The 12267-nt window shown below is 42.4% G+C and overlaps 1 protein-coding gene across 1 annotated transcript in view; it reads right to left on the reverse strand.

Annotated features, from left to right (window-relative positions):
* The window catches only part of LOC308296421 (regulator of G-protein signaling 7), a gene marked incomplete at its 3' end in the record, with an annotated part of 114800 nt that overhangs the window by 18679 nt on the left and 83854 nt on the right, over positions 1–12267 (reverse strand). The window contains exon 4 of the mRNA XM_080739707.1: positions 399–505. Within this exon, the coding sequence (XP_080595833.1) occupies positions 399–505 (107 nt within the window). The remainder of the gene's footprint in view (positions 1–398; positions 506–12267) is intronic.

Raw genomic sequence — 12267 nt, forward strand, 5'->3', positions numbered from 1 at the left:
TTACCGCATGCGAAAAGACGCACAAATCAAACTGGGTTTGATTGGGGAAAAAACGCACTGCCGCAACCACTTGTCGCACGGCAAATTCGGAGCAGGTGTGCATGCAGTCATAGAGAATCATTGGTTTCTTTAAAAAAAAACACAAAAAATCTTGCCTGTCTGCAAAGCCCTTTACAGTTGTACTGTGGACTTTCTTTATTTATACTTGCTTAAAAGGCCACATGATCTTTTAAAAGCAACTGACACTAATAGACTCACATGGCCGTGTATATGGATATTTTATATTATATACTGTATCTCCTTTGATACTTTTACGCAGATGTGACTTTATTTATTGGTTACAGGCTATGCTGTCACTTTCTACCAAGAATATCATTACAAGATTGGACGTTTCTTACCTGAAACCTATAGAAAGTGCCGTCATCTTTCAGAGTGAGCACATGGTCTGAGATGGGGAAGAAGTAGCCATGGGCGGCCATCAGGGTCCCTAGGTGCAACGCCTCCACTGGAACAAACAAACAAACACAGTCCTTGATACAACTTCATATTGTTCCTTTCTGTAGACTGTCTTGGTGAGAGCGCATATAATGAGAAAAGCACCCCAGGTATCACACACACACACACACACACACACACACACACACACACACACACACACACACACACACACACACACACACACACACACACACACACAGACAACCCTGTACATGTGTATATTGCAAACACATGAAGTGTGCATGAATATTCACTGATGCGCACATATTCATGCACACGTTCACATCCTGAGCCCTCAGATTTGTTATAGCTTCTCTCCGTCTCTCTAGGCCTGACTGGCCTGTGAGCATAAATAAACCATGACCCATACATTTTTAATTATACGTGTAGTCGTGTACTCATAAATACAATGCTCTGCTTCAGGGGTGTCGCACCAAATTCTGGGCCCTGGGTTCAAGGATTCACTGCTGGCCCCACATGAAGAAAGGTTTAACCCATTTAGACTGGGAACGCATTATTACACATTATTTTGTGCTTTAACTATTGAGAAATAGCAGATATACAAGCTCACAGTGCGGCACTGAGTGCTGCACTGCGAGCTTGTAGATCTGCTATTTTCGAAAAATCTTTAATATATATATTTGTTTTAAAACCTATATGTTTCTATGTCAGTGGTGCTCAAACCATTTCATGTGACGGACGCCCAAAATCATATGTATTTTGCCACGGACCCCCATCTCAAAATATTTCGTTTCAGGGACCCCCCAGAAGCAACATTTGAGTTACAAATGTTCGCTTAAAAAATAGATCAAAGATTTACACACATTTTCACGACTTTTAAAAAATAGCAGATCTATAAGCTCGCAGCGCGGCAGTCGGTGCCGCGCTGTGAGTTTGTAGATCTGCTATTTTTCAATAGCTAAAGTATAAAATAACTAAGGCCCCTCCACCTTGGGCCCTAGTAACTCAGTCCCACTCCTCCCCCCCCCCCCCCCCCCCTCTTGTGACGCCCCTGCATAAATACAATACTCTGCTTCTGCTATGTTGCTGCTGCACCTGAGTTCATCGTTGTCTGTGTGTGTTCCTTGAAAAAGCCAGAGCTACAAAGATTGAAAATCTCCATTCATCCAGACAGTGAAGTGTGATAATGAGCACGTGCATCTGGAGCGGTCGGGAATTCATCTATTGTATGTCACTGGGGAATTCAAAGAATGGCCAGTTTATAGGTATAAATCCACTCATGCTCAGTATTCACTCTTTCTATTAAAAGATTCGGATGCATTATGATTCCAATGTGATCAGTATCAGTTACAGAGTAAAGTCAGCATGTCAGTATGATAAATTACATCTATGAAAAAGTCTGCCGGCCTCCACTGTGTTGAGCAGAGAGTTCTTCCACTCTGCAACGGCACATGGAATCTTTCACATCTCGCTGTCGTTCAAGTGTAGCAAAGAGTGATGATGACCATTAATTGCGGTCAAATGTCAACATCACACATGCATTCTATCTTTGAATGCATGTGTCCTCACAGCCAGGTACCTCTACCTACAGACACCAACAGAGCTACTGTATCAATGATGATAGTATTGTTAGGTTTCACAAGATACAAAACCAGCCTGATTGTTATTTTCCTATTATATATTAAGGAAGGAAACCTCTGTCTGTCTGTCTGTCTGTCTGTCTCCGTCCGTCCGTCAGTCTCTCTGCTCTTCATGGTTCTCCTCAATGGGTTGGGCTTTTTATGGTTCTCCTCAATGGGTTGGGCTTTTTATGCCTTTATTTGCTAGGATCAGGAATCGAACCGGCAACGCCAGCAGGCATCATAGCCTTGTATGTGGTATGCGCCTTGACCACTAGGCCAGCGGGCGCCCCTTGAGCAAATGATCTTAACTTGCATGCAGGCATTGACCATGCGGACAGTGAGGAAGCACGTTTTTCACTTTCCCAAAATGTAAGCTGTTTATTAGACGTTTTTTTGTGTAAGAGAGAGGACCTGTCGTCATGGTTACAGCCCTGCGGGCTATGGGATCTGTAGCCGCTGGCTACACTTGGCTTACACAGTCACACACACCGGCACAGAGACAATGGCAGAACATAAAGACACTGCAAACGTATTGGGACTTTCACTTAGGGCCTTTATGGATATCATTGCACTAGTACGCACATTGACAGGTGCACTGTTCGAATCCACATTGTGTTATTAGGACACTGAAAGAGAGTAAACATCAACTTCTCATGGTTGTTGGGGCCTGGGGGTAATGATTCCACATTAGTCATAAATGACTGGGCTGTCACACACACACACACACACACACACACACACACACACACACACACACACACACACACACACACACACACACACACACACACCTATAGGACCAGTGAGACTCCCTAATTGGGAGATAAGCGACCGTCACATCGCATACACAAACTTTAGAACGCAGTCGTAGCCAATCAGGCTGTGCACATTGCTGGGTATGTAAATTATTTTGATTTGCTTTAGAACATGTTGATAAAGCAACACAGTTTAGTACGAGATGATGAATGGTGCACCCACAGCACCTGACCAAGTCACATGACCAGGAAGTTATAAAAGTCTAGTTCCTCCCAGGAAAGAGCTTTTGACTCTGCTGCAGATGATGGTGTTTAAATCCCCTCTGATGCAGGATGAAGGAGAACTCATGGTAGGCCAAAGCTCAACCTTGTGTAGCACAGAATAACCATGTGTAAGGCTACTCTTTTTTTGTTGTTGCGGCTAATGCTACTGCTGGCCTTTGTTAGCTTGTTGTTTATTCCAGTTTACAAATGAAGTGACCTCTGGTGAACTGCTGTGCTGTGTCGAGAGACCTGGAGATGCAAGTGAAACAGTATACAGAACATTCTATGTATTGTACTGTATGTGTCTCTATGTATTTTAATGCCTTTTTAGGCATTTTGTAATATCACTGTCTCCTTCTTGTAGCTGTGATGTGGTGCTGGTCCTGTCCCCCCGCCCCTTGTCCCTGCAGTTGTGTATTATTCACTGTTCTTTTTAATGATCTGAATACAGTGTTTTTTTTTTGTTATCAATTATTTTTATTTTCCATAACATGAAATTAGAGACATACATATGAACAGAACAATCAAGAAAAATCAAAAGAAAAATGCAATTAACAGACAAACAACACAAACAATAGTAAAACAAGAAAAGGAAAAGAAAACCCACCCACCCCCTTTCCCCGGACCAACACGGAATGTACCATAGTGCATGCCTGTGCTAGGCTGTTACCACTATATAGTGATTTCTTGAATCATAGCCTTAAGCTTATCTGCAATGTCCGACCACATATTAATGTTTTCTTCTTTTGCTCCGTGTAACCTTGCTATCGACTGCTCTAAATATACTATATCTAGAAAGGTTAAGGCCCACTGGCGAAACGTTAACGTATGAGGAGGTTTCCACCGCGTAGCTACCATCTTCTTCGCCGCCGTTAATCCAGCAAAGAAGATGCGCTTGCGTATATTGTTTAGTTGCAACTGTGAGACGTCATTTAATAAAAATAAAGAAGGAGAAGATATGATATTAATACTAAAAATAGTTGAAAGTTTTGAGGCAACCATATTCCAGAATGACGACACATTTGGGCATTCCCAAACCATGTGAAGGAAGGTACCAATACTATTTGAGGCGCAGAGAGTGCAGTTGGGATTATTCAAAATCCTCATAGCACATAGTCTGCGGGGAGTTAAATAAGTCCGATGAACAAAATTTAAATGAATTTGTTGATGGTCTGGATTTCTAGAAGATAGCCTAATGTTAGACCATACTGTGTCCCAACAAAAGTCAGGGTCCAAATTTGGTACATCATTCCTCCAAACAGTATCAACAGATAGGGGCCCATAACTACAGTCTAATAAAAAACCATAGAGGGTGGAAACCAAACCTCTTGTTCTGTTACCATCACAGATAAACTCATGGAAGGGGTGCAATCTAAGGGGAGCTTGCCATGGGACCCCATAGGTCCTCATGGACGTTCTCAGTTGGAAGTAGAAAAAAAGGGTATTTCCAGGCAGATTGAAGATGTCACACAAATCTCGAAAAGGTCGTAAACCATTTCTATCAAATAAGTCCCCTAATGTACGAATCCCCTTAGCCCTCCACCTTGGAAAGCGAATGGGGCGATCCTCGATTAAAAGTCTTTGATTATTGAACACTGGGGAAAATAAGTTCCATTTACAATCAATCTTACACATCTTTTCAGCTGCTCTCCATACTGCCACTAAATGAGAAATGATAGGTCCAAAGCGAACTTTGCATTGATGTGTAGTTATGTTTGAATAGATAAGATCTCTCAATTCAACAGGCTGCACTAAACTCTCCTCAAGCTCTCTCCAAGAAACCTTACTTGCTGGGTTAAACCAATTTAAAAGGGGGCGGAGCGTGAAGGCCCAATAATAAAATTTAAAGTTGGGCAATGAAAGGCCGCCATCATCTCTAGCACGTTGTAATAGAGAAAGTTTAAGACGAGGGCGTTTCCCTTTCCACACAAACTTAGATATCGAAGAGTGAAGCTTATTCCAGTATTGCGGCGGTGGTGGCAAAGGGAGCATAGAGCTTACAAAGTTAACCCTAGGAAGAACATTCATCTTTATGATTGAAACTCGAGCTTGGAGAGAGTTGGGCAAAGATGACCATCTATCTAAATCAAGACAAATCTTATTTAGAGTGTCACCATAGTTGTTCTTAACAATAGCCTGAAGAGAGGGGAAAATATCTATGCCAAGATATTTGAATTGGCTTACTACTGGGATTATGGGCGGCAGGATAGCAGATCTCATCTGATCATTTAGAGGTAGAAGGGCTGACTTCGTCCAATTAATTTTGTAGCCGGAAATGGAACTGAACTGATCAAAGATTTGAAGGACGTGAGTAATTGACTGTGGTGCATTCTCAATGAACAGTAGAATATCGTCAGCATATAGGGAAATGCGATGCTGTGTGTTGTTAATCGAAATAGGAGTAATATCTGCAGACTGACGCACTGTCTGAGCCAAGGGTTCGAGTGAAAGTGCGAAAAGGAGAGGACTAAGGGGACAACCCTGCCTCGAAGATCTGCCAATCGTGAATAGCGGCGAACAGATCTTACCGGTTAGGACCATCGCTGACGGATTAGAATAAAGTACTTTAACAAAATGTATGAATGAAGCACCAAATCCCATTTTATCTAGTACAGCCCACAAGTAAGACCATTCCAGACGATCAAATGCTTTCATCGCATCGAGCGACAACACTGCGGCGGGGGTCCTCAGCTCCTTAGCCCTATCGATGATATGCAATAGTCGTCTAGTATTATCAGAGGCTAGTCTAGTTCCTATGAAACCTGTCTGATCACAGTGTACTAAGGTGGTCATAAAACCCTGCAAGCGACGCGCAAGCACCTTAGCAAAAACTTTTAGATCAGAATTCAAAAGTGAAAGCGGTCTATAGCTTGCGCAATCTGTGGGATCCTTGTTCTTCTTCAACAATAATGATATAATAGCTACATTCACATCCCTGGAGAAAGAGCCACTTTCAATTGCATATCGAAACATGTCTAGCATCAGCTGACCTAGATCTTCCCAAAAGATGGCATAAAGTTCAGGGGGTATCCCATCCAAACCAGGCGACTTGCCCCTACGCATTGCGAGCACAGCTTCCTGTAATTCCGCCAGATGGAGCGGTCTATCTAAGGCTTCCGCATCCGCCTCGCTAAGGGTTGGTAACTGTATGTTGGATAAAAAATTATTGCATACTGCATCATCGTGAATGACCTCGGAGGTGTAGAGCTCATCATAAAAAGCACGAAACGTGGCATTGACCTCTTTGGGTTCTGTAACCATGGCTCCCGTTGTTGATTTGACACTAACAATATCAGCAAAATGCTCATTGGATCTAAGACGTAAAGCCAGTAAGTGACTGGGTCTTGCACTATTAAAATAGTAGTTTTGCCTTGTGCGTTTCATTTGAAATTCTGAGCGGCGCTTGAGAATGGAGTTAATTTCTTTCTTAACTAGCTCCCTCTGGGTTGCTGTACTAACATCAAAGTTATTTTGGAGAGAATTATCCAAAGTAGAAAACCGAGATTCCAATTCCACCAGTTTGGCTGACCTTAATTTTCTCTGAGTGGACGCATAGAGGGTTGTATTACTCCTGATAAAGCCTTTAATTGCATCCCAAAGAATTCTGGGATCCTCAACTGAGCCTGTATTGATATTTATAAATTCACGCAAACCAGTTTGAAACTGAGCTACAAATGCCGCATCGCGCAGCAGTGTGGTGTTAAACCGCCATCTAGGAGCTCTATCTATAACCTGTTTCAGTGAAGCAACACACAGCACCGCCTTGTGATCCGAGAGTGACATTGGGAGCAACTCTACCTTGGCAATTTTATGAAACAAGCTAACAGGGGCAAAAACGTAATCGATCCTAGAGAATGACGCATGCCTACCCGACAGAAAAGAAAAATCTCTAACCGTTGGGTTCATTAAACGCCAGATGTCGAGTAAGCCAGTTGAGTTTGCCCAAGCACGTAGTTCTGCAGACGCTAGTGCTTGTTCTCTGCTTTCTACCCCAGTGGATCTATCTAGGTTATGTTGCCATGTTGCATTGAAGTCAGCACCAACAATGATTTTGAAATCCGTCAGTTCCAATAAGGTTTTAGTTAGTAATTTGTAAAACTCTTTGTCTAAAACATTTGGAGCATACACAGAGACTAGTGCTAGCATTTTACCCTCCAAGCGGATTTTAGCAACAGCTATCCTCCCGTCACTGTCAGACCAATCACCCAAAAAATCCAACCTAAGGTTACGTCTAGCCAATATGGCTACTCCCTTGGTTTTGGAAGAAGCAGCTGAAAAGGCTAAAACACGATAATGTTTATTAGCCAATCGGTTGGAATGCTCTTTTAAAAGATGAGACTCCTGTATAAATGCAAAGTCAATTGATTTAGATCGCAAAACCCCCAAAATGCTGGTTCGCTTATGCGGTATATTCGCTCCCCTTACATTGAAACTTAGAAATTTATATTCTGTCATAATTGTGGTTCAAACCATACGCACAGCAAGCACAGTAGAACATTTTAGAATTTCCTAGTTGGTCCCTCACAACAAACCTTCCCAACAGAAAAACAAAACAACCCCAAAAGGAACAGAAAGGAAAAAGCAACATCAAACGAACATAAAAAAACACATAACATTGAAGCTTGAGGGGGAAAACCCCATTAGCATCAGAGTGCACAAAAACAGTTCCCCACCCCATCAACCTATTAGTCAACCTTCATTTCACTCTGTCAGAGAGTGCAAACAAGTAACTGCCCAAAAGTAACCATACATTGCCCTCTGGTGGTTATGTAAATATATAACAGATCACCAAAGTAAAAACAACAACAACAAAAAAGTGCCTTCTTGTGGCTGAATAGCTCTCAAACATTCCATCCGCTCAAATTATGATCAATCTCCCCACTTCATATCACTTAAATAAATGAGAATGGTATGTTAACATTTCTAGTAAAGAAGGGGGAGAGAAAAAAGAAAAGAATAAAGGGGGGAAAAAAAATGAGGGGACTATAACAACTGTAATAACAATAATCAGTCCAGCATTAGGCCCACTTAGAATGTGATAAAGCCCTATAAGCCACGTTAATGCAAATAACCAAATACTTGTGACAGATAAGTGGAAATAAGGCTGTCACCACGACAAGGCACTAATATAATATTAATAATAAAAATAAATAAAAAAGGAAATCAGTGTATATGATATAAAAAATATATGCACTTACATATGTAGTTAGAAATAGAAATTAAAAGCACATCCGGGGGGCCATATGCAGCAAAGCACACACAGTGTTAATGCATACTGCGCCACATACAGCCCCCCCATGCATCCATGCATACAAACCACAATTACTAATTAGAAGGGAGAAAAAAAAGAAAGAAAAGTCTGTATACATAAGTATTTACATAAAACACAGTTATGTATGATCAGGAAACCATATACAACACAGCACACATAATGCATACTGCGCCATATACAGCTCCCTGTACATGCCCAAAAGGCCAGTGCAAACTTAGATAAATGTCAATCATATTAGTTAAGTCTGTTTCCGTCTTAAACAGTAAACTACCATACTTCAAACAGTGAACCTACCCAATCACGACTACAAACTAAATATCCCAATACAGAGCTCCCCTCTCCCCCATCAAGAAATTAACATTTTAGAAGACAACAAGTAAAGTAGGTAAATAACTACCCCCCCCCCCCCCCCCCCCCCAGACAGCGGATCCACAAGCACGTAGAGCCAACGCGCCACGAGATCGTACATCCGCGAGCTATTGAGATTAGAAAAAAAAGGAAAAAAAAGAACGAGTCAATGAGCCAGGGAGAGAGAGAGAGAGGAGAAGCAGAGATAGGTAGAGAGACATAGAGAAAGGGCGGGAGAGCGAGTGGTCTCTGGAACCACGGAGCCTTCACAATTTAGACCATATTATTTATATCTGTTTCACCTTAAACAGTAGGCTACATTACTCAATACAAAGGCCAAAGCCCAGTCTCGCCCTCCTACCCGAGAAAGTAGCGTTTTAGGAGGCATAAACGAACCATAAACTAACAACCAACATAGCCGCCATTACCTAACAGAAAGAGAGAGAGAGAGAGAGAGAGAGACACACACACACACACACACAGCGAGAGAGAGAGCCATAGAGAGAGAGAGAGAGAGAGAGAGAGAGAGAGAGGGAAAGCCGAGATAGATAGAGAGACAGAGGGAGGACGAGAGAGAGAGCAGGGTCCGAACCGCGACACGGAACACGTTAGACAAAGCTTAACAGAGAGAGATAAAACCCTCTAGACCTATATAGTAAGCAGCACAACGCTCAATAAGAGCAAAGAAAAGGAATACAATAATAACAAGAACAATGTCCATTATATTCAAACAAAAAAAAAGACAGTGAATTATGCTTATAGCTTTAACAGCCCTAAATCCTCTCTCCTTGCGGTAACCTAAATTAAAACGAGTAACACCCATCTGCTTACAGATCTTGTTAAAAAATAAAATATATCTTATTCTTCAATACAAATAAAATAGGTATTATGAAACGAAACACTTGAAAACACAACGTCAAGTTGATGAGTCCAAAACAATAAGTAGGCTTACATTAACAACTCACCCTTTGGGGAGGAGGAGGAGGAGAGAGTGAGGAAAGAAAGACGCTGCGTAAAAGTCATCTCCAAAGTCCCAGCCAGCTTACCAACAGTCCATTAAAGGCAAAAGGATATCACATCGGCAGAATGTGTTTGAAAGCACGCGATCACGAAAGCAAAAGTGTCCCTGGTAAAAGTTAGTTCTCTGTAACTGTCGTCTCATCATCCTGCGTAGCTAGAGTCTCGTCCGCAGCACCTGGAGTCTTGAACTTATCCTTGCAAAAGGCCAGAGCTTCCTTGGGTGAGTTGAAAGTAGAAGTCGCCTCATCCACGGTTAACCAGAATTTGCTCGGGTGCCTTATTCCGTATTTAACTCCTTCCGCGGTGATGGAACGTAGGAATTCCTTTACTGGCCCGAAAGCTGCCCTTCTCTTTGATGTTTCAGCAGACCAGTCGGGGAAAATATACACCTTTTTGCCATTGTATGTCAGTTGGCCTGCTTTCCTGGAGAGCTGGAGTATGCGTTCCTTTACCCGGAAAAAATGGATCCTTGCCAGGAAAGCCCTTGGCTTATCAGAACGTGGATTGCCGGTCCGATGAGCACGATCCACCTCCGGGGGGGAGTCGGGAAACTCGTCGGGGAATGTTTTCTGCAAAAAAGACTGGATAAAGGCCACTGGGTCAGCCTTTTCTAGCCCAGGAGAGATCCCAATCACTCTTATGTTGTTCCTACGACTCCGGTCTTCTGCTATGACGAGCTTCTCCTCCAGATTAGCACATCTTCTCTCCAATTCAGTGATACACATCTGCAAACTGTCCATGGAGGAACCAAAGTTCTCAATGGCCTCCCCATGTTCAGCCACGGTCGTGTTCAGCGTGGCGACTGCAGGACGCAGCTCCTTTCCGAAGTCATCAATCTTCTTCAGTAATTTCTTCTCCAAGCCAAGCATCATGGGTTGAATAAAACCATCCATAAACTCTTTCAGTGATTCCTTGAGGACCTCGCGCAGCATGCTCTTTGTAACCGGAGCGTCAGCGTCGCCCTGCATTGCGCCGGCCATGTTGTCAGCGTTTGCGGTCGGAGACCTGGTACTCCTCGACCTCGTGTTAATCGTATTCGGCATGAAACACGAAACAACTGCAAAAACAGACGATCACCAGTGTTTTGGGCGTTTAAAGTCTCAAAAGAACTATAAAGGCAGTAAAAAATGGGCTTAAAAAATGTGAAAACTATGCACCTCCACAGAGCTCAACAAACGCGTCCTACTCGGTCGCCATCTTGTCGGAACTCCTCCTGAATACAGTGTTTACATGATGTTGTAATACTAGGGACCAGTCCAGCCACTGTTTTCCTCTGTTATTTCACTCTGTCCCCCATAGTTGCTGGTAGGGCTGTGCACACGTGCCGACCTGACCTTCATAGTCTGAGAGTAAAATGTCAGAATTGCACTTCATTGTAACCTTAAAGAAATCTGACCTTAGGCCCTGGCCATTTTAACTATTGAGGTTAATGTATACTATCTTTGGATATGTATTAATAATGAAGTTCTATGTCCTATTTTTGCACGAAAGATCCTGTTCATTGTTCCTGTTTAGGGGAGAAATGGATGGTCACATTAAACAGTGTGAATATTCTAAGGGTTTAGGCCTCTTACCCCCCTCGCAAGCTGGAGGTGGCGTAGTCAGATAATTTTGTGTGTGTGTGTGTGTGTGTGTGTGTGTGTGTGTGTGTGTGTGTGGTGCGTGTGCGCGTGTGCGTGTGTCTTTGTGCGTGTGTGTGGTGAAATACATGTTTCATAAAAGTGTATACTTGTAACACAGAAGTTTCTACATGTAATTGGCAAAAGAGCCTATTGCATAAAGTTCTGTTATTATTTTCCTGAACAAGGACTTGCACACATGCAGATTTATAGGAGGGCAGCTTGGAATCAGTAACGCTTAATTTAGACTTAGTTGTGTAGCAGTGTCTCGCACCACAAACAGACAATTTACAAGCTCACAATGCGTTGCGCAGACTCACGCTATGACGTGTTGTGAGTTTGTAGATCTGCCATTTCTGGGCAAGACATGATGCACAACAAAGTATAAATCAGGCTTAAGGCTGCCAAGAAAGGCAGAGCTCAGAGCCCACAGGGAAAATATCCCACAGATTGAGCAGAAGGTATTGCTGGGTACTTGCCAAAAAACCCAAACATTTGGCGCATGGCCAAATGTAATGCTATTACATTTCTTAAGCCATGTTAAAGGAAAGTGATGAGAAATCAAAATTGTATTTGTCATTTAGATGACAGGCTTCAATGAAGCTATACTGTAGATGATGTACTATAGATTTTGAGACAGGTTGTATCTGCCTTAGGGAAATATGAACTATAGACATACTGTAAGAGATTAACACGTTTGTTGAAATGATTTGTCTTCAGCAAATGCTGATCCATACCTTGATGAATGGTGTATTGTATATGAATTCCACTGACCCTTCAGGCTGTAACCATTTTAATCGTATAATTACAAATGGTACAAAAGGTACAAGTGGCATTTCTCAATCCAAAGGGCATTAAAAGCATTTCCCCTCATAATTACTTTCATAAGTGATCAGGTCATAGTAGGT

The sequence above is a fragment of the Nannobrachium achirus genome (genome assembly GCF_963921795.1).
Source record: "Nannobrachium achirus genome assembly, chromosome: 13".
Taxonomy (NCBI): domain Eukaryota; kingdom Metazoa; phylum Chordata; class Actinopteri; order Myctophiformes; family Myctophidae; genus Nannobrachium; species Nannobrachium achirus.